The 26290-nt window shown below is 40.1% G+C and overlaps 1 protein-coding gene across 1 annotated transcript in view; it reads right to left on the bottom strand.

The window, feature by feature from the left end:
- Window positions 1–26290, bottom strand: part of LOC310862327 (cadherin-4-like) — a 243801-nt gene that overhangs the window by 124193 nt on the left and 93318 nt on the right. Inside the window, exon 3 of the mRNA XM_083770178.1 lies at window positions 25311–25334. Within this exon, the coding sequence (XP_083626304.1) occupies window positions 25311–25334 (24 nt within the window). The remainder of the gene's footprint in view (window positions 1–25310; window positions 25335–26290) is intronic.

Raw genomic sequence — 26290 nt, forward strand, 5'->3', positions numbered from 1 at the left:
CTTCATTACATCTGACGCTACATATTCCATTATTATGATACTGCTGTTATACTGTATACTGAACATGTCAGTTGTCACACCAACATTATGCTGCAGTGCAGATAGAAATAAAAGTCTCAATATTCAATTTCATTCTCAATCTTATTCTTTGTTTTACTGTCATTTGACCTGCAGATTTTCTGTAAATTAGATTAAAAAAAATCTGGGGTTGTTCACACACACAAATTGTATTTTTAGACCACACTTGGTAGGTATTAATAAACTTTGGACCACTAGAGAAGAAACTACACCACGTTCTTGAGGAATTTGGAGCAATCATGTGCAAATTCAGTTCATACAGGAACATAGTTCAATCAATTCATACATTTTAAATGCAGATGGCCCACTCAGTATAATCCACACACACACACACACATGTTGTAGACTAGACCTATTTGCATTTTAAATGCAGATGGCTCTCAGTATAATCTACACACTTTAACTGTCATTGTCTTCAAGAATCCCCCAATATACACATTCTTGTATCTAGATGGGTTGTTGACCAGTCATTCTATATACTAATTAGTATGGTGGTGACTTTCTGTTGGAGTCTGTAGTTGGAGTTTTACCCCCATTGCATCACTCTATCTACATTATATATTTCTGATTACATTACATTACATCTGACCCTTACATGTTTTATTATTGTGATACTGTTGTTATACTGTATTGCTTTTGTGGAACATGTCACACCAACATTATGCTGCAGATAGAAATAAACAAGTGACAACTGGTTGGAATAACGTGTACCTTCCACGCGCCACGTCCAACCAGGGAAACTCCCCCCTGACAGGTTAAGTTTTGTCTTAGAAATATAATTTAACACCATCTTGTTGCATTCAATCAATTCATACATTTTAAATGCAGATGGCTCTCAGTATAATCTACACACTTTAACTGTCATTGTCGCCAAGGATCGCCAATATACACACACACACACACACACACACACACACACACACACACACACACACACACACACACACACACACACACACACATATATATATATATATATATATATATATATATAATGCACATGGTCTGGAGGTTGTCTGGATCCATTGGATCGAAGAGGACAGTGGAACTGCAAGGCTCTCCAAGCTCCATGCAGAGCAAAACAATATTAAAATAATTGCATTACTTAACTTGATTACTGAAAGCCATTATAACATAACTGAGGACTTTATATTATTGTTGAAATTATCAAATTCAATTAAAAGGGATTTTAGTGTGTCTGACGGAGTTGACATGAATCAGGTATTAAGTGCATAAATGTCCCATTTTAGAAATAAATGTTATGCGAAAAACCTGTTCCTTCTCAAGATTGGTAGTTGAGACCTGTGTCTACAAATACATCTATTTGATTTGAATGTATCTTTAAAAAAAAAATCTAGTTTGAAAAAGTTTTGTCCCTTATTGCGAACGCAGTGAGCCACTTACTATGACAGCAAGGGCTGAATGTCTGTGTGTGTGTCACGCTGTTACACCACCCGCCCGCCACCAGAGGGCGCAGCTGTAGCACACACACACACAGGGCGCAGCTGTAGCACACACACACACACACACAACCACACACACACGAGCTGCGTTCGCTTCCCGCGTTTGCGCGTCTTACTTGTCTCAAGAATGGGTGATATATATATACTGTATGTGTGTGTAGCCATGTGTAGCCATTCCTCCCCTCCCTCCTTCCTTCCAGATGGTATAATGTATGAGATGTAGTCGATGGCCTAAATAAAAAAAAAAGGCTGATATGGCACTATACTGTACACTGCACAGTACGTCTTGCCGACCACGCAGTCCCATGCCTCCGAAGGGCATGGATGCAATGGTTAAAGTTAAACAGTAGTCTGTGTATGTGTTGTATACACACACACACACACACAAATCAGGGGTTGTTCAATGTTCACACACGCAAATTGTATTTTTAGACCACATTTGGTAGGTATTAATAAACTTTGGACCACTAGAGAAGAAACTACACCACGTTCTTGAGGAATTTGGAGCAATCATGTGCAAATTCAGTTTCTACAGGAACATAGTTCAATCAATTCATACATTTTAAATGCAGATGGCCCACTCAGTATAATCCACACACACGCATGTTGTAGACTTATTTGCATTTTAAATGCAGATGGCTCTCAGTATAATCTACACACTTTAACTGTCATTGTCTTCAAGGATCCCCAATATACACATTCTTGTATCTAGATGGGTTGTTGACCAGTCATTCTATATACTAATTAGTATGGTGGTGACTTTCTGTTGGAGTCTGTAGTTGGAGTTTTCCCCCCATTGCATCACTCTATCTACATTATATATTTCTGCTTACATTACATCTGACCCTTACATGTTTTATTATTGTGATACTGTTGTTATACTGTATTTCTTTTGTGGAACATGTCACACCAACATTATGCTGCAGATAGAAATAAACAAGTGACAACTGGTTGGAATAACGTGTTCCTTCCACGCGCTACGTCCAACCAGGGAAACTCCCCCCTGTCAGGTGTAAAGGAGCAACTTGGACACTCAGGCATGAAGGAAGCATGAGTTCAAGTCTGTTGCTCTCCCCGTGTCCCCCATATATGGGGACTAGGTTGGTGGAGGGTGTGTAGAGCCCAGGATCACATTAGATGATTGACACAGGGGTGAAAAATGGGTTACAAAATCGTGGGATAAAAAATATATATAAAAAAATTAAAAGAATAAACAATATTTTCAATCTTATTCCTTGTTTCACTGTAATTAAACCTGCAGATTTGTTGTATATTAGATAGTATATTTAGTATATTTATGTATTTGAGCTTTGTGAATTAATCATTTAACTGATCTACAATTTCAGAACGCATTGTGATATGTGTTGTCAGCTTAAAGATAGTCAGAACATTTGTAAAAAAATGTTGAATAATATTGGGGGTTAAATCAAACAAATTGTCTTTTTATCATTTTAATGACAATTATATTGCACAGTAAAGAACTTGATCAATACTTTTGGAAATTAACTGCTGGTTTGCAAAGAAAAGCACTTTGAAACTTGTGTCTATGAACATATCTCTGATGATGGCCCATCATCATCTAGGTGTCTTTGGTTATGAGCCTTTCACATTGAAATGGAGCCTGACTGCAGTTAACTGGAGGAGAGCTGTGAGGAGGGTTTTCACCACTCCAAGACAAAGGGGAGGTGTTACTACTTTCAGGCTGCACTCTTCTTTAAAGTGACATATTGAGAATACATTGGAGTAGGATCCTAACTAAGTTACTGCACAGTATCATGCAATATAATAAACATTATAATCTTGTGAATTTTATTGGCTATTTATTTCCACGTAAAGTAATTATTTGAATTAGTAACAAGACTGTTTAAATGTCATTCCACCTACTCTGTGGTTTGTTCAGTGCTGGAAGAACAAGTAAACGGTGTGACTCCACAAGTAATTCAAGCAATACATAACGTTTGATTAAAAAGCTGATTCATTACAATTCCAGTCAGTAACATGACATAATTGAGTAAATCATAATAACCCTTGTAATGTTAGAGGTACAGTATAGGCATTGTTCTTATTGCTGCTTTATTGTATGTTTATTTTTATTAAAGGATCCCCATTAGAGCATCTAGTCTTCCTGCTGTCCTGAATAAAGCAAATACAATACAGATGTACAACTATAAATACCAACAAAAAAGGACAATAAAACAAAATAAATAATGAATACAAAACAAATTCACATTATAAAATCAAATCTAGCAGTAAACAAATCACAGTTTCTCAGTCCTTGATCTAATCTTAAATGCTTACCATACTTTTTATTGTGTGACCACTTTGGATCCATTGAGTGAGTATATCTGTGGGGAGGAGGGAGGGTGGAGGACAGTATGTTAGACTGTGATTGGTGGAGAGATGGTTCTATTGTTCTCTTAGTCAATCATTCAAAGCAGTTAGTGGCTCTCTGGTATAAGAAGACTTGGTCTGTGTCATTTCTCCACAACTCCTCCAGGATCATTTCTAATCACATCTGACTGTGGACTTCAGGTGAAGATGAACTCTCTCGAAACCACCAGGGACATTTCTGCTGAACAGGAGGAACCCAAAGACCTTGGTATGTCACTCAACCTCCCTTTTCACTACCACTGTTCTGTTTTGATTCCATCAATATTCTCAATAGTAATTGTATTATGAGCTTATTATTAGTAGCTTTGTTGTAGATCATTTGTGTTTTACAACACAGCAACAACCAAATATTTCTAGTATTACTTAACCCATTTTGGGCGGGAACCCATTTTGGTGTTTGTCCAGTGTGTGTCCAGTGGAAACCTCGTATGAATCTGATCTCAGGTCAGAATGGGTTAAGGATTAAGTAATCACTTAATCCCTATATTTTAGTCATGCCAAGGTTGTTAAGGCCATTGTAAGTTAAGGTACACAACAGGGATTTATTGCACAACAATTATTTTTTTAGTCTACATATCAACTTATCAGCAATCTTTATTTTGAATTTGTTTCCAATCCAGTGTCGCATCATCAGTCTGACTGCCCTGACCTACCAGAGGTGAATGAACAAAGAAGCTTGACAAAGAAAAAACACCATTGCTGTGATCAGTGTGGAAAACACTTCCCTAACATGTCCAGCCTTAAAACACACCAGAGAATTCATACTGGAGAGAAACCCTATGGATGTGATCAGTGTGGACAACACTTCTCTTCAATGTCCAGCCTTAAAAGCCACCAGAGAATTCACACTGGAGAGAAACCCTATGGATGTGATCAATGTGGACAACACTTCTCTCAATTGGCCAACCTTAAAAGCCACCAGAGAATTCACACTGGAGAGAAACCCTATGGATGTGATCAATGTGGACAACACTTCTCTCAATTGGCCCACCTTAAAAGCCACCAGAAAATTCACACTGGAGAGAAACCCCATGGATGTGATCAATGTGGACAACACTTCTCTCAATTGAACAACCTCAAAACGCACCAGAAAATTCACACTGGAGAGAAACCCTATGGATGTGATCAATGTGGACAACACTTCTCTCAATTGGCCCACCTTAAAAGCCACCAGAAAATTCACACTGGAGAGAAACCCCATGGATGTGATCAATGTGGACAACACTTCTCTGTAATGTCCGGCCTTAAAAGACACAAGAGAATTCACACTGGAGAGAAACCCTATGGATGTGATCACTGTGGACAACACTTCTCTGTAATGTCCAACCTTAAAAGCCACCATAGAATTCACACTGGAGAGAAACCCTATGGATGTGATCACTGTGGACAACACTTCTCTGTAATGTCCAACCTTAAAAGCCACCATAGAATTCACACTGGAGAGAAACCCTATGGATGTGATCACTGTGGACAACACTTCTCTCATTTGTCCAGCCTTAAAAGCCACCGGATAATTCACACTGGAGAGAAACCCTAGTGTTTACATTATGACAAGAGCTTAGCACATCCACGTAAAAGTAGGTATGAAGAATTTTTTCACATTTTTAATTACAAGCAAACTTGTATACTGTTTTTAAATGCTGTTAAATACTGTTATTTTTGTGGTATTTCTTATTCACTGGGTCTTTCAGAGAAATAATTAAAACCGAAGTATGGTGGTGACTTTGTGTTGGAGTCTGTTAGAGCCTATTTTTTCCCCACTGATTGCATCATTATTTCTGACGATTATGATTTATTTCTGCTTCATTACATCTGACGCTACATATTCCATTATTATGATACTGCTGTTATACTGTATACTGAACATGTCAGTTGTCACACCAACATTATGCTGCAGTGCAGATAGAAATAAAAGTCTCAATATTCAATTTCATTCTCAATCTTATTCTTTGTTTTACTGTCATTTGACCTGCAGATTTTCTGTAAATTAGATTAAAAAAAATCTGGGGTTGTTCACACACACAAATTGTATTTTTAGACCACACTTGGTAGGTATTAATAAACTTTGGACCACTAGAGAAGAAACTACACCACGTTCTTGAGGAATTTGGAGCAATCATGTGCAAATTCAGTTCATACAGGAACATAGTTCAATCAATTCATACATTTTAAATGCAGATGGCCCACTCAGTATAATCCACACACACACACACACACACACATGTTGTAGACTAGACCTATTTGCATTTTAAATGCAGATGGCTCTCAGTATAATCTACACACTTTAACTGTCATTGTCTTCAAGAATCCCCCAATATACACATTCTTGTATCTAGATGGGTTGTTGACCAGTCATTCTATATACTAATTAGTATGGTGGTGACTTTCTGTTGGAGTCTGTAGTTGGAGTTTTACCCCCATTGCATCACTCTATCTACATTATATATTTCTGCTTACATTACATTACATTACATTACATCTGACCCTTACATGTTTTATTATTGTGATACTGTTGTTATACTGTATTGCTTTTGTGGAACATGTCACACCAACATTATGCTGCAGATAGAAATAAACAAGTGACAACTGGTTGGAATAACGTGTACCTTCCACGCGCCACGTCCAACCAGGGAAACTCCCCCCTGACAGGTTAAGTTTTGTCTTAGAAATATAATTTAACACCATCTTGTTGCATTCAATCAATTCATACATTTTAAATGCAGATGGCTCTCAGTATAATCTACACACTTTAACTGTCATTGTCGCCAAGGATCGCCAATATACACACACACACACACACACACACACACACACACACACACACACACACACACACACACACACACACACACACATATATATATATATATATAATGCACATGGTCTGGAGGTTGTCTGGATCCATTGGATCGAAGAGGACAGTGGAACTGCAAGGCTCTCCAAGCTCCATGCAGAGCAAAACAATATTAAAATAATTGCATTACTTAACTTGATTACTGAAAGCCATTATAACATAACTGAGGACTTTATATTATTGTTGAAATTATCAAATTCAATTAAAAGGGATTTTAGTGTGTCTGACGGAGTTGACATGAATCAGGTATTAAGTGCATAAATGTCCCATTTTAGAAATAAATGTTATGCGAAAAACCTGTTCCTTCTCAAGATTGGTAGTTGAGACCTGTGTCTACAAATACATCTATTTGATTTGAATGTATCTTTAAAAAAAAAATCTAGTTTGAAAAAGTTTTGTCCCTTATCTCAAGAATGGGTGATATATATATACTGTATGTGTGTGTAGCCATGTGTAGCCATTCCTCCCCTCCCTCCTTCCTTCCAGATGGTATAATGTATGAGATGTAGTCGATGGCCTAAATAAAAAAAAAAGGCTGATATGGCACTATACTGTACACTGCACAGTACGTCTTGCCGACCACGCAGTCCCATGCCTCCGAAGGGCATGGATGCAATGGTTAAAGTTAAACAGTAGTCTGTGTATGTGTTGTATACACACACACACACACACAAATCAGGGGTTGTTCAATGTTCACACACGCAAATTGTATTTTTAGACCACATTTGGTAGGTATTAATAAACTTTGGACCACTAGAGAAGAAACTACACCACGTTCTTGAGGAATTTGGAGCAATCATGTGCAAATTCAGTTTCTACAGGAACATAGTTCAATCAATTCATACATTTTAAATGCAGATGGCCCACTCAGTATAATCCACACACACGCATGTTGTAGACTTATTTGCATTTTAAATGCAGATGGCTCTCAGTATAATCTACACACTTTAACTGTCATTGTCTTCAAGGATCCCCAATATACACATTCTTGTATCTAGATGGGTTGTTGACCAGTCATTCTATATACTAATTAGTATGGTGGTGACTTTCTGTTGGAGTCTGTAGTTGGAGTTTTCCCCCCATTGCATCACTCTATCTACATTATATATTTCTGCTTACATTACATCTGACCCTTACATGTTTTATTATTGTGATACTGTTGTTATACTGTATTTCTTTTGTGGAACATGTCACACCAACATTATGCTGCAGATAGAAATAAACAAGTGACAACTGGTTGGAATAACGTGTTCCTTCCACGCGCTACGTCCAACCAGGGAAACTCCCCCCTGTCAGGTGTAAAGGAGCAACTTGGACACTCAGGCATGAAGGAAGCATGAGTTCAAGTCTGTTGCTCTCCCCGTGTCCCCCATATATGGGGACTAGGTTGGTGGAGGGTGTGTAGAGCCCAGGATCACATTAGATGATTGACACAGGGGTGAAAAATGGGTTACAAAATCGTGGGATAAAAAAAATATATAAAAAAATTAAAAGAATAAACAATATTTTCAATCTTATTCCTTGTTTCACTGTAATTAAACCTGCAGATTTGTTGTATATTAGATAGTATATTTAGTATATTTATGTATTTGAGCTTTGTGAATTAATCATTTAACTGATCTACAATTTCAGAACGCATTGTGATATGTGTTGTCAGCTTAAAGATAGTCAGAACATTTGTAAAAAAATGTTGAATAATATTGGGGGTTAAATCAAACAAATTGTCTTTTTATCATTTTAATGACAATTATATTGCACAGTAAAGAACTTGATCAATACTTTTGGAAATTAACTGCTGGTTTGCAAAGAAAAGCACTTTGAAACTTGTGTCTATGAACATATCTCTGATGATGGCCCATCATCATCTAGGTGTCTTTGGTTATGAGCCTTTCACATTGAAATGGAGCCTGACTGCAGTTAACTGGAGGAGAGCTGTGAGGAGGGTTTTCACCACTCCAAGACAAAGGGGAGGTGTTACTACTTTCAGGCTGCACTCTTCTTTAAAGTGACATATTGAGAATACATTGGAGTAGGATCCTAACTAAGTTACTGCACAGTATCATGCAAGATAATAAACATTATAATCTTGTGAATTTTATTGGCTATTTATTTCCACATAAAGTAATTATTTTAATTAGTAACAAGACTGTTTAAATGTCATTCCACCTACTCTGTGGTTTGTTCAGTGCTGGAAGAACAAGTAAACGGTGTGACTCCACAAGTAATTCAAGCAATACATAACGTTTGATTAAAAAGCTGATTCATTACAATTCCAGTCAGTAACATGACATAATTGAGTAAATCATAATAACCCTTGTAATGTTAGAGGTACAGTATAGGCATTGTTCTTATTGCTGCTTTATTGTATGTTTATTTTTATTAAAGGATCCCCATTAGAGCTTCTAGTCTTCCTGCTGTCCTGAATAAAGCAAATACAATACAGATGTACAACTATAAATACCAACAAAAAAAGGACAATAAAACAAAATAAATAATGAATACAAAACAAATTCACATAATAAAATCAAATCTAGCAGTAAACAAATCACAGTTTCTCAGTCCTTGATCTAATCTTAAATGCTTACCATACTTTTTATTGTGTGACCACTTTGGATCCATTGAGTGAGTATATCTGTGGGGAGGAGGGAGGGTGGAGGACAGTATGTTAGACTGTGATTGGTGGAGAGATGGTTCTATTGTTCTCTTAGTCAATCATTCAAAGCAGTTAGTGGCTCTCTGGTATAAGAAGACTTGGTCTGTGTCATTTCTCCACAACTCCTCCAGGATCATTTCTAATCACATCTGACTGTGGACTTCAGGTGAAGATGAACTCTCTTGAACCCACCAGGGACATTTCTGCTGAACAGGAGGAACCCAAAGACCTTGGTATGTCACTCAACCTCCCTTTTCACTACCACTGTTCTGTTTTGATTCCATCAATATTCTCAATAGTAATTGTATTATGAGCTTATTATTAGTAGCTTTGTTGTAGATCATTTGTGTTTTACATCACAGCAACAACCAAATATTTCTAGTATTACTTAACCCATGTTGGGCGGGAACCCATTTTGGTGTTAGCATCATGTCGTGCTTTAGCTATTTCTGAATAATCGAAGAACGACTGACATTTGTAGAATCTGATCTCAGGTCAGAATGGGTTAATCAGACCAGTGTGTGTCCAGTGGAAACCTAGTATGAATCTGATCTCAGGTCAGAATGGGTTAATCACTTAATCCCTATATTTTAGTCATGCCAAGGTTGTTAAAGCCATTGTAAGTTAAGGTACACAACAGGGATTTATTGCACAACAATTACTTTTTTAGTCTACATATCAACTTATCAGCAATCTTTATTTTGAATTTGTTTCCAATCCAGTGTCGCATCATCAGTCTGACTTCCCTGACCTACCAGAGGTGAATGAACAAAGAAGCTTGACAAAGAAAAAACACCATTGCTGTGATCAGTGTGGAAAACACTTCCCTAACATGTCCAGCCTTAAAACACACCAGAGAATTCATACTGGAGAGAAACCCTATGGATGTGATCAATGTGGACAACACTTCTCTCAATTGGCCCACCTTAAAAGCCACCAGAGAATTCACACTGGAGAGAAACCCTATGGATGTGATCAATGTGGACAACACTTCTCTCAATTGGCCCACCTTAAAGGCCACCAGAAAATTCACACTGGAGAGAAACCCCATGGATGTGATCAATGTGGACAACACTTCTCTCAATTGAACAACCTCAAAACTCACCAGAAAATTCACACTGGAGAGAAACCCTATGGATGTGATCAGTGTGGACAACACTTCTCTCTAATGTCCAGCCTTAAGAGCCACCAGAGAATTCACACTGGAGAGAAACCCTATGGATGTGATCAATGTGGACAACACTTCTCTCAATTGGCCCACCTTAAAGGCCACCAGAAAATTCACACTGGAGAGAAACCCCATGGATGTGATCAGTGTGGAAAACAATTCTCTCGATTGGCCCACCTTAAAACACACACAAGAATTCACACTGGAGAAAAACCATATGGATGTGATCAATGTGGACAACACTTCTCTCTAATGTCCAGCCTTAAAAGCCACAAGAGAATTCACACTGGAGAAAAACCATATGGATGTGATCACTGTGGACGACACTTCTCTCAATTGTCCAGCCTTAAAAGCCACCGGATAATTCACACTGGAGAGAAACCCTAGTGTTTACATTATGACAATAGCTTAGCACATCCACGTAAAAGTGTTCGATGTATGATGATTTTTTTCACATTTTTAATTGAAAGCAAACATGTATACTGTTTAAATGACCTGTTATCTTTGTGGTATTTCTTATCCACTGGATCTTTCAGAAAATAATTAAAACCGAAGTATGGTGGTGACTTTGTGTTGGAGTCTGTTAGAGCCTATTTTTCCCCTACCGATTGCATCATTATTTCTGACGATTATGATTTATTTCTGCTTCATTACATCTGACACTACATATTATGATACTGCTGTTATACTGTATACTGAACATGTCACACCAGCATTATGCTGCAGATAGAAATAAAAGTCTTGATATTCAATTTCATTCTCAATCTTATTCTTTGTTTTGCTGTCATTTGACCTGCAGATAGAAAATCTGCAGGTGAAATGTAAATTAGATAAAAAAGGTAGGTAGGTATTAATACACTTTGGACCACTAGAGAAGAAACTACACCACGTTCTTGAGGAATGTGATAATTCACATTCAGAGAGAAATTAATTGCAATGTGTGTGGATTCTGGACTGGAGAAGCTTTTAGTCCATCACATTTAGAAGTTCACAAGGTTGTATACACTGGATTTAAACTGTTCCTGTGTGGGAGAGTATATTACAAGCAACTGAAAATGTCATGAGCACACACATGAAACATAACTCTGTTTAACAGTTTAACTAAAGCTTAATTATAGAGGACGAGTGTAGCATGATGATACGTATAAAATCCAACCGTCAGCTGCTTATGAGGGAATGCTCCGTCATATACGCTTTTTTAATGATTGCCGAGCCATAAGGCCCATAGGGCCTATATCCTGTTTCTGTAGCTTGATGTACAAGTACACCCCCTGGACAGGATACTAGTATGTCGCAGGGACTTACCCTATATCCAACCCCTGACGTTGAATGCCAAGCAGGGAGGCACTGGGATCCAACCCCCGACCCCCCAGTCTCAGGGCGGACACTCTAACAACAAAGCCACTTAGCTGGTTTTAGTGTACAGGTTAAGTTTTGTCTTAGAAATATAATTTAACACCATCTTGTTGCACTCAATCAATTCATACATTTTAAATGCAGATGGCTCTCAGTATAATCTACACACTTTAACTGTCATTGTCGCCAAGGATCCCCAATATACACACACACACACACACATATATATATATATATATATATATATATATATATATATATATATATATATATATATATATATATATATATATATATATATATAAATAAAATGCACATGGTCTGGAGGTTGTCTGGATCCATTGGATCGAAGAGGACAGTGGAACTGCAAGGCTCTCCAAGCTCCATGCAGAGCTGAGAGAGACACACGCATGCATGCACAGAGGGTCAGGATGTACAGTACATGAAGGTACATGCACGCTGAAGCAGAGACACATGCAAGAAGAAACACATACTGTACAAGCAGACAACCTCACACATCCAGAGAAAGAGAGATGTAATGGGGTGGAGGGAGAGAGAGCTAGAGAGAGAGAGAGAGAGAACAAGGACGGATCCCTTCCAACTCTTTTCTGAATTGAAACATAAATCCATATCCCTCAAAACCCGCAGTGGGAAATCAAACCCTATGTGAACACCATCTTCCTCCACACTCCTTCTAGGAAGCCACAGTTTGGGTTCTACCTGTCAGGTGAAAGTGTTTCGGGGGCCTGTCTGACACAGCTCTCCCTGACACAGTGGGTAATGTAATGGAAAGAATGTCACCTGGAATTGTTATGACTAATATAATATGCTTCCATTCCTACAGTGCAGGGGTAGAGACTCAAGAGGATCGAACCATTAGCATCTCAACATCCAATAGGAAGATGGGCATTTACAATGATCCGTACCGACATGCCAAGTAAGAGCAGTTCTTATTACAATTCACTTGACAGACCTACATTGAAACTACAACCCACCCAGAAAAACAATAAAAAAATAAAATATGCCTCTCTTTAGTTCTTAAAGTCACACACAAGCTACAAAGTCATAAAGTTCTGCTGACTCTCTTGGGAATGATTATAGATGTGATTCTTCTCCTGGACATATGCTGTTTGTATACTGAGTTAGCTGAGGAGAGAGAGAGAGAGAGAGAGAGAGAGAGAGAGAGAGAGAGAGAGACTCTCTGGGGCACAAGTATCCATAACTGAGTAGAGAGACAGTCTCTGGGTTGAGATAGAGAGACAGACAAGGACAGAGACAGAGTGAACTCTGGGAATTGCTAAATCCTGCATCAACATCCAACACACAGCTCAACTGATGCGTGCACAAAAAGCAAACATGAGCAGCTGTGGTAGCCTACATAAGGTAGCATGATCCTCTTCAGCGTTGAAGCTTTGGCAGTGGAAATGACAGAATCTCTCCTAGAGCAGTGAAAACAAATCAGCAACAAAGTAGACACAGGAGATCAATCTACACAGCTCAACACATGCCAGCAGCAGTCTTCATTCTAATTGCCTCTCTCTACTGTCATCTTCAGCAGCAACTAAGTCACTGTAATGGTGCACACAAGGTGATGCTGCTATGTGGGATGCAATAACTTCTACTTTCTCCTAAAGAGCATTCCATTTACAGAACTTCCACATGTGTAGGTAAGGGCGGGGCCATTGCACACTGCCATACCCCTTATCCCTAAACATATTAGTTTGAAATAGTATTTTACTATAAAAAAAACATTTTAAATAGTTTAACTAGTCAATCTACATTGACACTTTGTGAGCTTGTAATTCAACAATTTAAACAATTTTTAAAAGTTTGATGTAAAATGGTTAATCAAGAACCAGAACAAGGAAAGGTTCCCATGTATAAAATATGCCTTGCAGACTCATTGTGGGGTAGAAACTAGAAGGCAGAGCAACTGGGGGGCTCCATCTTCCATCTTCCTTACAGTGGTGACTCAGTGTGTCTTTGAGTGTCTAGCAAGTGAAAAAATGTCGGAAAGTTAAAACCAGCCTAATTAGTGGAACTGTGGAGCCAGATACGTGTTATGTGCATTTCTCATTATTGATCTAAATATGCACACAATGACTTAGAAGTGAGCAGCCATTAACTGCTAAGAGCTTGAACCCCACACACGTGCACGCACACGCGCACGCACGCACACACACACACACACACACACACACACACACACACACACAAAATCCTATGTGAGATCTGTGTAAATGATCGACATCTGAACTTAACATGATTTTCTGTACGTCTCTCTCTCTCTCTCTCTCTCTCTCTCTCTCTATAGCTACTGTATATACTCATGTGTGATGTACCGTGTCTTCCTCTCCATTTCCGACCCTCCTCGCCTGAACCCTTCTGTTCAACCCTGCTGAGCCAATCCAAGCTGGCCGGCTCCCTCTGCTGAGCAGGCAGACATAGGAGTTGTCCTGCTGGGTGCAATATGCCACCCACCTCCCTAGCACTGCCAGCCCAGCATGCGCCTCAGCTCAGGCTGTGACGCCTTGTCAGTAAACAGATGAAGATATATGAAGGCTGTAAGTGACTCAGGGCAGGGAGCACGAGGACAATCACATGTTTTATATAGATATATGAAGGCTGTAAGTGACTCAGGGCAGGGAGCACGAGGACAATCACATGTTTTTCAAACATGACAGGAAGTCGTTGACCTCCTGAGATTGGCTGTTTTTTCCTGGGTGGCATCGAACAAACATGAGGAACAGCCACGCTTCTTGTAGTTAGCAGGCCTGACAAGTCTAACAACCTCTAAAATTAAGTTAATCCCAGAAAACCCAGAGAATATATTTCCAAGATGTCCCATCCAATTGCCAGCGGAGACTCTCAGTGAGCTTGGTTTTCATTGTTGGAGTTTCCTTATTAAATGTTTAGTCTAACCTCTGTCTCGGTCAGAGAAACATTTCACTATCCAGCCATCTTTTAATAATTCAGAGATGTGGTGCCTATTTGTGCGGCAGTGTCTTTATCTCTATGGCTGGCCTGCACTTAATAGCTCTAGTTGCAAGGTTTATTCTGGCTAACGTTATCAGTCTCTTGTGTGCGATGATGGAGAGCCTTTCACGGCTGAGCTTGTTGCAGGCAACATTTCTACTTATTGCTTCGTGTACAGGTGATGGCACTTGACACAACCGCCTTCTCTCAAGCTCCGTGACAGAGATTTTAATTAAGCAGGCTGTGTGTGGGGTCCACAGCAAGCATGGAGAGGTTGGCATTTAAAACCTGAGCTGGACCCTATTAACTGAATCTGGGTGGCATTAGTAGGATGGGGTCCACGTCTCACGATGACCCCTCTCATGTGGAACATGCACCTGACTAGGTCAACATAAATGTGCCCCCTGCACCGCAGTTATCCGGTGAAGCACGAGCCACACATAGCAGTGAAGGATCCTAGCCGTGTTCATATACATTATATAGTCTCAGCTATTACAGCTGCAGTGGGGGTGGAGGGTAGGGCCAATGAGAGGAGATGCTGCTTTTACATAGTCTATAAGACTGGTATGTGAGACTTGGAGCAGTGGCCACACACTGGCAGAAGTGCGCACGCATTTCAATGAAGTGCTGTGTTTTTGGATTCACCAAGACCTAAACAGGTATTTCCACAAGAGGGTTAAGGAGCCAGTGGGACAGTATACTGTACACACTTCCCTGCACTCGAATGCACACTCCACTGCACACATGCAGTGAGCTGTCTGTGGGCACAGAGAAGGATAACTTAATAGGCCTATGAGAAGAGTTTGAACTGATCAGAGATACATGTTGCAATGTTCAAAAAAGTTTTTGGCCTTATTGAGTAATCTTCCATCATGCTTTCCAAGCTGAAACGAGAAGCAAGCATCGATCATGCCAGCAATCTGCATCACAGCATGTCTCTTGAATGGAATGTTTGGAGTTGTTTACAATCTGCTCATCAATGCGAGGGATAAATCTCTCTCATGAAGCCTGCCTTTTTTCTCTTTCCACCTTCCTGCATAGCGGGGATCAATAGCCAGATTGCTCACTCTCTAAATCTATCTGTCATTAGTTTTGCTTCCAATCTCTTTGCTGTGCATACCCTTGATGTCATGTTTGAGTCATCAATCAAGGCGGAGAGGTGTTCTGTACAAAGTAGGAGTTAAAGTTTGACTCTGTATGTACGTACGTGTGCGTGTGCATGCATACAGTACATGTGTACTGTATATGCATGCACTGGATGTAATCACATACTGTATCATATATGCATGTATCCTCATAGCAGGGGTCTGAATGTTTCATCTAATCATTAAACACTGTCAGGTTCCACTGAGCAGCACCATTGATTCCCTTCGGAGCGACACAGGGTCTGACTTCATTAGCCCTGTTAGTGCTAAGCTGCTTCACCCCGACTCACGCCAGGCTTAGCCTGCACACAGACGTAGAGATAATACATGCAGAGAGAGAGGAAAGACTGCAAGAGAGGTGAAACAAAAGGACAGGCAGACACATAGGAGTTTAGAGAGGGTGCTGAAAATGTCCAATGCAAGGTGAGGAAGTGAGGAATAAAGAGAGGGATAAGGGGACAGCGTGTGAACTTGCAGCTTTCAGAGGCACAGGAAGGGACGAAGCTCAAAGTGCTGTTTGAACTGAAGAGGCTTTCCACAGCATTTATAGCCATGAGCAACACAATCAATTAACTTGTGTTGTGACTAATCAAATATCACGCTGGCCCATTGACAGCCACAGTGCTTAACCAGCGTTCCGTCGCCAGGCTGATGTGTGGTAAAGAATTAGCATTGACCTTAGCGCATGCACCCGCTCTCACACACTAGTAATTTATGCTGCCACACGTTCATTTAAGCATGCAAAGTTATGCACACCCCTCTTTGTTCCCTGCATATTTCTTTCCCTCGTGTCCATCTGCTTTTCTACGCTCCTGTCCATCTGCTTTTCTACGCTCCAGTCCACCTTCTCTACTCTACTCCCTCCCACCTCTCTTACACTTTCTTCATACTATCTCTCTCTCTCTCTCTATCTCTCTCTCTCTCTCTCTCCCTCCTCTATCAGTGTATGGTGCCAGCAATGGCTTTTGGCTGGTTAAAGTACGCCCACAGGCCCTGGGGGATGGGCCATGACGGATGGGACTATGTGAAACCCTGATCCGATTCAGCGATTTGATATATTTATCGCTGGCATTTTGAAAATTAAATTAGAGGAACGTCTACTGGCGACTGTTTCTCCTGCCATAAATATACTTCATATAGCTTTGGGGGATTTAGGAGGGGCAGTGGGTCAATATAGTGGTCTTTGAGGTGACTGATGGGGGATGGTTTGGGGAGTTATCAGATGTAAGAAAGAAAGAAGGAAAAAAGAAAGATAGAAAAAAAGAAAGTCATTTGAACGCTTTAATTTATTGTAATTTGTGGGAATTTAAGAAAATGTGTATTGAATGTGCTGGTTAATTTGCTCCGAACGCAATGCCCATTTTGTGGAGCACTACTGGCCAATCACAGACGTTAATAGCTTTCAAAAGAACATCCAGTTTTCTGGTAGACGTTCCCCTTTAGCGCAGTGACAGAAACGCAAAGCGGTCTCTGTGTTTGTATACAGTATGTGGAAATTACCGGATTTACGCACACTAGGCGGGCACTCGTACAGATCTGAGCACTGTAACTGTAAATAGAAAGCAAACTTTCTGAGCAGTTACTGTTAATCTAAAGTTAATCCTGTAGCAAAGGCTTCATACCGTTTGTGATACTTTTGCACCAAACATTTAAGGTGAAAGGCACATTAACGTGTTTGGGTAAAGATAGTTCTGCAAAAGATTCCAAATAGAATAAATGCTTTCACTGAAAAGCCCCTCAACAGCGCCTCCTGTAGCTAGAACATGTCGATTGCAGCTAAAAACCTTCAGAACACAGACAGAAAACAATTGGCCAGTGTTTTGCACGCAACACGTTTAGGACCATCCATCCATCTTCAACCGCTTATCCGTAGTCGGGTCGCAACATTATAATAATAATAAAACTTTATTTGTATAGCACCTTTCATGACATGAAATGCAGCTCAAAGTGCTTTACAGAACAATGGAGAATAAAAGAAAAGCAAGGCAACGACATTAAAAAACAAGCAGTAATGCAATACAGTGAGGACATGAGTAACAAAAAAATAAAAGATCACTTAAAAGCAATGTTGTAGAAGTGGGTCTTGAGCTGAGCTTTAAAAATGTCTACAGAGGCTGCCTGACGAGCTTGTTCCATACTGACGGCCCGTAGAAGCAAAAAGCTGCTTCCCCGTATTTTTTAGTTGCCATTTTTTTAGCAAGGTTATAATAGTTAACTAAAACTAACGAAACGAACGAACTAAAAAACGAAAACTAGAATTAAAAAACCATTTTAGTTAACTGAAACTAAATAAAAACTAAAAATAAATTGAAAACGATAACTAAACTGAAACTGTATTGTGTGTTCACAAACTAAAAAACTAAAACTAACTGAAATTATAGAAAAAATACCCTTAGTTATAGTTTTTATCAATATTTATATGCATTTCGGAAATTTATAATATAAACCTTTTAAATTAATTCGATTAATTTCCTAATTTCTCCAAGAAGTTTTCAGCACCGTACGGCAGCATGTAGCCACACTTTACGTTGCTTGTTTACATTCTGCACTGCCTGAAACTGACTGCATGTTTCTTGGAAAATCAGACCCGTCTTAAGTGAGTGGTACTGTACTGTACTGTACTGTACTGTACTGTACTGTACTGTACTGTACTGTACTGTACTGTACTGTACTGTACTGTAAGCCCTCCTCCCTGGCCTGTGTGTGTCTGTGTGTTAGGCTGTGCAACAGTGACACTTGGTGGTGAACAAAAGCTATAACGCTATTTTCGTGCTCGGACACAGCCAGGGACACAGCTGTCTATAGGAGTGGTTGCACCACTCAAAATGGCAAAAGTTGGAAGAAAGAGACAGTCCAATATTGGAGAGAGACGCAAGGAAGTGCCTTGTGGAAAATGATGATCGTAAAATATGTGGAGCACGTCGGAAGGGTATAGGCCTATTATAAAAGGATCAGGCATTTGTGGAATGAGCAACACAGCTAAATGTGTGGGTAGCACACATTTGCCAAAACATTTGCCAAAATGGCAAGTGGTTGGTATTCACCCTTGCCACAACATCTTGGTTTGGTATGGAACAGTATCTCTCTCATGGGCAAGACAGAACTTGTCATCATTAAAGGCAATATCAATGCAGTGATATTCTGGAGCCAGTGGTGATCCCATTTCTTCAGAATCTAGGACCTAACGCCATCCTCCAGGATGACATCGCTCGCCCCGTAGAGCCAGGATCACAGAGTACCTCCAAAATGTAGGAGTGGAGAGGATGGAAAGGCTGTGAGTCCAGACCTCAACCCAATTGAACACTTGTGGGATCAGCTTGGGCGTGCTGTACGAGTGTATGTGCTGTACGTGCGACCAACAGAACCAAGTGTTGTTTTTTCCCTATTACTGTGGGAGAGTTCAATCATCCAATCCACTAAGCAACTCAAAGCAAGGGTTGATACACCAACCATTTGCAATTTTGGGGGCGCTACCCACACGTTTAGCTGTGTTGCTCATTCCACGAATGCCCGATTCTTACAATCTATACAGACTATACCTCGTTGACAACAATCAACGATTAAAATGATTTAAAACATAATACCAAATTATATCATCAAAGTGGAGAAATAAAGGACCAAAGTTACGTTTCTGAACCTTTAGAGTTAATATTTTTAAATGGTATATTTTTTAGGTTTAATTACTTTTTAATCCTATACCTAACAAATTACCTAACCAAAGTACGAAAAAAAACTATAACTAAACTAAAACTAAACTAAAACTAAGAATTTCACCAAAATAAAAACTAAATAAAAACTAGCAAACCCGCTCTAAAAACTAACTAAAACTAACTGAATTAGAAAAAAGTAAAAACGAACTAAAACTAAACTATAACTAGAACTGCACTCTGTCGAGTGCATACTTGCTAGTTGCACACTAGTAGGCCATAAATGGCCAACTAGTGCGCAAGCAGAGCGTGCAAGTACTTTTGACCGCTGTAAACTGTTAAATCTCAGTATCTCTGTGAAGGAACGTTTGAAATGTATAATCATTAGGTGTAACTATTTGCTACCTACCTACTTTATGCATATAAACACCTAGTATTATTAAGTATGGTTCAAGTTTCTATCTATATAAGAAATACAGTTTTATCGATGTAGATATATTCTGGATCCCTTTTTAGTTTTTTAAAGAAAAATAAATCATTGATATGTGATGAAAGAAAAGGTATATAAACTGAATTAAAATATGTTATACAGTATAATTATTCTGTAAACGGTGGAATCTCAATATCTCTGTGAAGGAACGTTTGAAATGTCTAATTATTAGGTGTAACTATTTGCTACCTATCTACTTTATGCATGTAAACACCTAGTATTATTAAGTATGGTTCAAGTTTCTATCTATATAAGAAATACAGTTTTATCGATGTAGATATATTCTAGATCCCTTTTTAGTTTTTCAAAGAAAAATAAATCATTGATAAATTTGATATGTGATGAAAAAAAAAGTATATAAACTGAATTAAAATATATTATATTGTCCCAGCAGATCAGGCACAATTTGCTATTTTATTTTGACTGATTATGTATATAGTATACGTATGACTAGCTCTCAATGATGACGTAAGACATACGTATACATATACTATATAGAGTATGTAGTTGTAAGTTGATTAGCGGTATACTGTGGTTACTTTGCGCCAAAAACCGTGACAGCCAACCCGCCATTTTATGCGTATGCAAGAAAAACAGCAAATCTGTGCCTGGTTTGCTGGGATCAGATTACACAAATGACCATATTTCTTACGTCATCATTGAGAGCTAGTCATACAAATACACACCACGTACTCTGGTCCCAGCAGATCAGGCACAATTTGCTATTTTATTTTTACTGGTTATGTATATAGTATACGTATGACTAGCTCTAAATGATGATGTAAGACATACGTATACATATACATATACTATATAGAGTATGTAGTTGTAAGTTGATTAGCAGTATACTGTGGTTACTTTGCGCCAAAAACCGTGACAGCCAACCCGCCATTTTATGCTTATGCAAGAAAAACAGCAAATCTGTGCCTGGTTTGCTGGGACCAGATTACACAAATGACCATATTTCTTACGTCATCATTGAGAGCTAGTCATACATATACATGTACTCTGGTTCCAGCAGATCAGGCACAATTTGCTATTTTATTTTTACTGATTTTGTATATAGTATACGTATGACTAGCTCTCAATGATGACGTAAGAAATATGGTCATTTGTGTAATCTGGTCCCAGCAAAACAGGCACAGATTTGATGTTTTTTTTTGCATACACATCAAATGGCGGGTTGGCTGTCACGGTGAAAGAGACTGGGCGAAATTATTACTTGCGCGCTCTGCTTGCGCAAGTAATGAAAAAACCAAAACTATTATAACCTTGGCGAGCAGGCCAGCAGTGGAAGACCTTAGGGGGCATATTTAGGCAGGCAGTCATGTAGGTAGGAAGGTGCGAGACCATTGAGAGCTTTATAGACAAGTAAAATAATTTTAAAATCAATCCTAAAAACAACCGGAAGCCAGTGCAGTGATGCCAAAACTGGAGTAATATATTCTCTCATCTTAGTTCTAGTTAAAACTCTGGCTGCTGCATTTTGGACAAGTTGTAATCTGTCAGTTGTTTTCTTAGGCAGTCCTGAAAAAAGCATTGCAGTAATCAAGCCGAGAAAAAACAAAGGCGTGGATTAGCGTTTTTGCATCGTCCAAGGACAAATGATGCTCTGATTCGTGCAATATTTCTATTGTGAAAAAAGGCAATCTTGGTAACATGATTAATGTGTGAATTAAAATTAAATTCAGAATCAATAATAACCCCCAGGTTATTTACTGTACTGTTACATTCTACAGTCAGGTTGCCAAGTCTGCTTATTATTATTATTATTATTTCTGCTCACTAGAACCGATTATGAGAACTTCTGTCTTCCTCATTTAGCTTGAGAAAGTTCTCACTCATCCAACATTTGATGCTAGACAGACAGGTCAACAGCGGGTCTAAAGCACAGGGATCATCTGGAGCCACAGAAAGATATAGTTGGGTATCATCAGCATAGAAATGAAAATTGACTCCGTGATTGGTAATGGGTTCGCCCAATGGCAGTATGTACAAGGAGAAAAGCAGAGGGCCAAGAATCGAGCCCTGTGGAATACCAGAACTGATGTCGTGTTTGTCTGAGTCAAACTCGGCTAGATTGACAAAGTAACTTCTGTTTGATAGGTTGTAGGAAAACCAGGACAGGGCCGTACCATACAGGCCTATCCAGTGCTCCAGACGCTGTATTAAAATTGAATGATCAATCGTGTCAAATGCAGCCGTTAGATCTAGAAGTAAGAGAACGGATACATGTTTCTTGTCAGCAGACACCCTAAGATCATTCATTACTTTACAAGCAAGTGCTGTTTCTGTGCTGTGACCTTTCCTAAAGCCAGATTGTAATTTGTTGTGCACATTATTGTTCTGTAGAAACACATCCAATTGATGAAAGATACATTAGTACATGTAACTTCCTCCTGGGGGATCCCGAGACATTCCAAGGCCTGCAGTGAGTCGATATGTTTCTTCCAACTGCGCCTAGTTCTGCCCCGGGGTCTCCGCCCAGTGGCTGTGCCTCGTGGACCTCCCTAGGGAGACTCTGAGTCTCTCCAATAACAAATATATATATATTTTTTTCAAAAACAGCAATAAAAAGCCACTTCAATGTTGGATTATAATGAGATCCAATATTCATCTTGACAGAAACGGCAAAGGTTATTCAACCACTCGAGTACTTAAATATGTGCAGAATCTCTCAAAGACGGTGCTTGTACTCCACCCGTGAATTCATTTGACATTTTACAGAAACCTCCCACTGTCAAGTGAGCACTTGAAGGATCGATTGTGTGGCTAGTTGACATTGCCAAGGCACACAAACCATCACGCACGCACGCACGCACGCACGCACGCACGCACGCACGCACACACACACACACACACAGTGAACAATGGAGAAGGATGGATGGCTATGCTCATTTATACACAGTGAGTTATAGCTGACTTTAAAGGTGTGCCAACACCATTGGTACATGCAGCCTTGAGCAGAGTATAAGGTGTATGAATCCTGATTCTCTCTCTGTGTGTGTGTGTGTGTGTGTGTGTGTGTGTGTGTGTGTGTGTGTGTGTGTGTGTGTGTGTGTGTGTGTGTGTGTGTGTGTGTGTGTGTGTGTGAGTGAGTGCACGCCCATGTGCATGTGTCGTGTATGTTCGTATGCGGGACAGTGCTTGTCAAGTTGTGTTTCTCTGTATCTGGTCATCATGAATTGGTTAACAGCGTATGAGGAACAGATCTGACAAGCATGAGGAAGAGAGACACTCAATGAAGAAAAAGTGGAATGTCCGCACTCAAGTTCTTGAGAAGTTGAGAAAAGCCCTCAAGAACTTGAGAAAGCCCGGAGGGGAGAAACGTTATCATTGTAGGTTGAAATAAAAAGGACGGGGAGCATGAATTATATTGTGTGCAGACTTTCCACTTTTTCTTCATTTCATCATTTTTGGGTCCAGCACCGTATAAAAATCACACCCGTTTGAACTGAGTGGTGCAACTCGCCTCCCCCCCCCCCCCTCCTCCTCCTCTCCTCTCTCTCTCTCTCTCTCTCTCTCTCTCTGTTTCTGGCACAACAGCGCCCCTACTGGTACGGTAGGCATAGTCATACTGGTGCTCATGAACCAACACATACATAGGCACACACATAGGTGAACACGGACATTGCTGTTCCTTGGAGTAGTTGCACCACTCAAAAACGGGATGTCCATATCGTTTTCCTCCTTTACAGAAGAGACACACACACATACAGGAACACACAAAAGGCACACACACACACACACACGAGTGTGCGCACGTGCATGCATTCACAGACTGTGGCATGGTCTTATTTATCCCCCTCTCCTTCAGAACCATAATGGGAGAGCAGTTCTGGAGAGATGATGAACGCCACGCCAGCCTCTGCTCGCCGTCCACATTCATCAGCCAGAGAGACGCAGGCAGTCCACATCACTTACCTTTATAGACCCCGTCTGACAGCACAGCACGCTGCATAGTCATCACGTATATGGGCCTCGCCATGACGTGTGTGCAATGCTCGGCTTATCCATGTGTGTGTGTGTGTGTGTGTGTGTGTGCACGTGCATGCGCGCACGCGTGCCTTTTGTGTGTTCCTGTATGTGTGAGTGTGAGCTACAATTTACAATATTATATTAATTACATATTGGGAAATGGTAAATGGTGCATTTATATAGCGCTTTTATCCTAAGCGCTTTACATAGGTTAGACATACATTCATAGACATTCACAGTCATACGACGATGGCGGAGGAAAACCATGCAGAGCAATTAGGGGTTCAGTGTCTTGCTCAAGGACACCTCGACACTAGCTCTGGGGGAGCCTGGGATCGAACTGGGAACCTCAATATTATGTTCTCGTATGATAAGCAGCAGGGTATCAAAGAGAGTTTAACAAATAAAAACTCATCAGGGGATTCTCCAATAGTCTGCTCACACTTTGCAATAACACTACTGGAGTCTGCGGATCCATTGCCAACCACTCCTGAATGAAGTGTCTGGTGCTGGGACTCTGGTGCAACGCACAGGTCCTGGGCCTGGTGGGAGCAAGAGTGGACCTGGTGAGGTCCACACGGATATGATCTAAAAGTGTCATTTCACTACACCTTTAAAGAGGTTGTAAGCGGCTCAGTGCATCCTACACCTGCATACTGCCACAGGGAACAGTACAAGACCCCAGAGTTTGCGGTCAGGCTGTCATGATCAAAACAACTTGCTCATACAGCCCTGTAAACATCTCAAAGGCCTGCTATATGCAAAACAAACTCCTCCAACCTCGCATTAACAAACAAACAGAAGGACTGATTGGTGTGAGCATAGTCTACAGAAAACAAAAGATGAATGCAGACTGCCTATAATCACCCAATTGCGGGATTCATTCCATCTCTAGGCTTCAGTATGTGTGACTGCGTGACATTGCAATCAAAAAGATTGTTCCGTAACACCAACGCTGACTCGATTTAAGATATCAATCAAAACCACATGTACACGCACGCACGCACACACACACACACACACACACACACACACACACAGCTGAAACACACATGGGGTTGGCAGGGAGGATTAGACTCCGGTGCATGCTTGATTGTGTATTGTATCTTACCTTTTTGTGATGATACTGTGTTATCTGGGGAGAGAGAGAGAGAGAGAGAGAGAGAGAGAGAGAGAGAGAGAGAGAGAGAGAGAGGGAAAGAGAGACAGAGTTAGGAGCTGCAAAGCTGTTGTCCAGCAAGCAGTAAATAAAATGCAGGAGATACGACAGTCCCTGGTAGTGATTTACAAGGAGGGCAAACATGGGACATTGCACAAAAACAGGGATTCTCATCTCAATCCTGCAAAAAATATATCAACTTCAGCACCCCACCCAAGTGCCCACATACTCATATATGTGGTCTTTTGAGGATGGCAGATTTCCCCCATTCAACAGGGCAAGACAAAAGACAGCATCCTGAAACAAAAACTGAATGGGAGTGAAGAGGTCAGGAATAGAAAGCTGGCTCACATAAATATGTGAGGAAGACAGCACTGTAGTTCTGTAGATCAGGCAATGATTTCTGCATTTCATGGGTTTCCTACCAGGTTTCTTGGAATGGTTTGCTGTCAAAAGCTGGAAGTACCTTCGCTAAAAACAACGCTCGGGACAACGCTCCACACAACCCAAACTCTTCTCCCTTCTGGCTCCAAAACTATGGAATTGCACTTCCCATTGCAATCAGAACTGCAGTCCCAATGTTCAGCCGCAGTCTGAAAACCCACCTCTTCAGACTCCATCTTAGCCCATAGCACTTGCCGTAGTACTTGCCCTAGCCTCGACCTCCTACAGGCACTCTACTTATAGTTTCATTAGATAGATATTCCACTGTTGGGTTCTTAAGCATATGTATGATTCATGATGACTATTGTTATGTATTTGATGTGTTACCATGTTTTTGGTTCTTGCTTACTGTAAATCACTCTGGATTAAGAACATCTGCTAAATGCCTGAATTGTAAATTGTAGTGAAAGAAGGGTCGGACGTGACTACCATTGACAGGACAGTAAAGAATAAATGGAGATGGGCTTTAATTGGGACCAAATGAAACA

Source organism: Protomyctophum parallelum, assembly GCF_964188405.1.
Source record: "Protomyctophum parallelum genome assembly, chromosome: 7".
Taxonomy (NCBI): domain Eukaryota; kingdom Metazoa; phylum Chordata; class Actinopteri; order Myctophiformes; family Myctophidae; genus Protomyctophum; species Protomyctophum parallelum.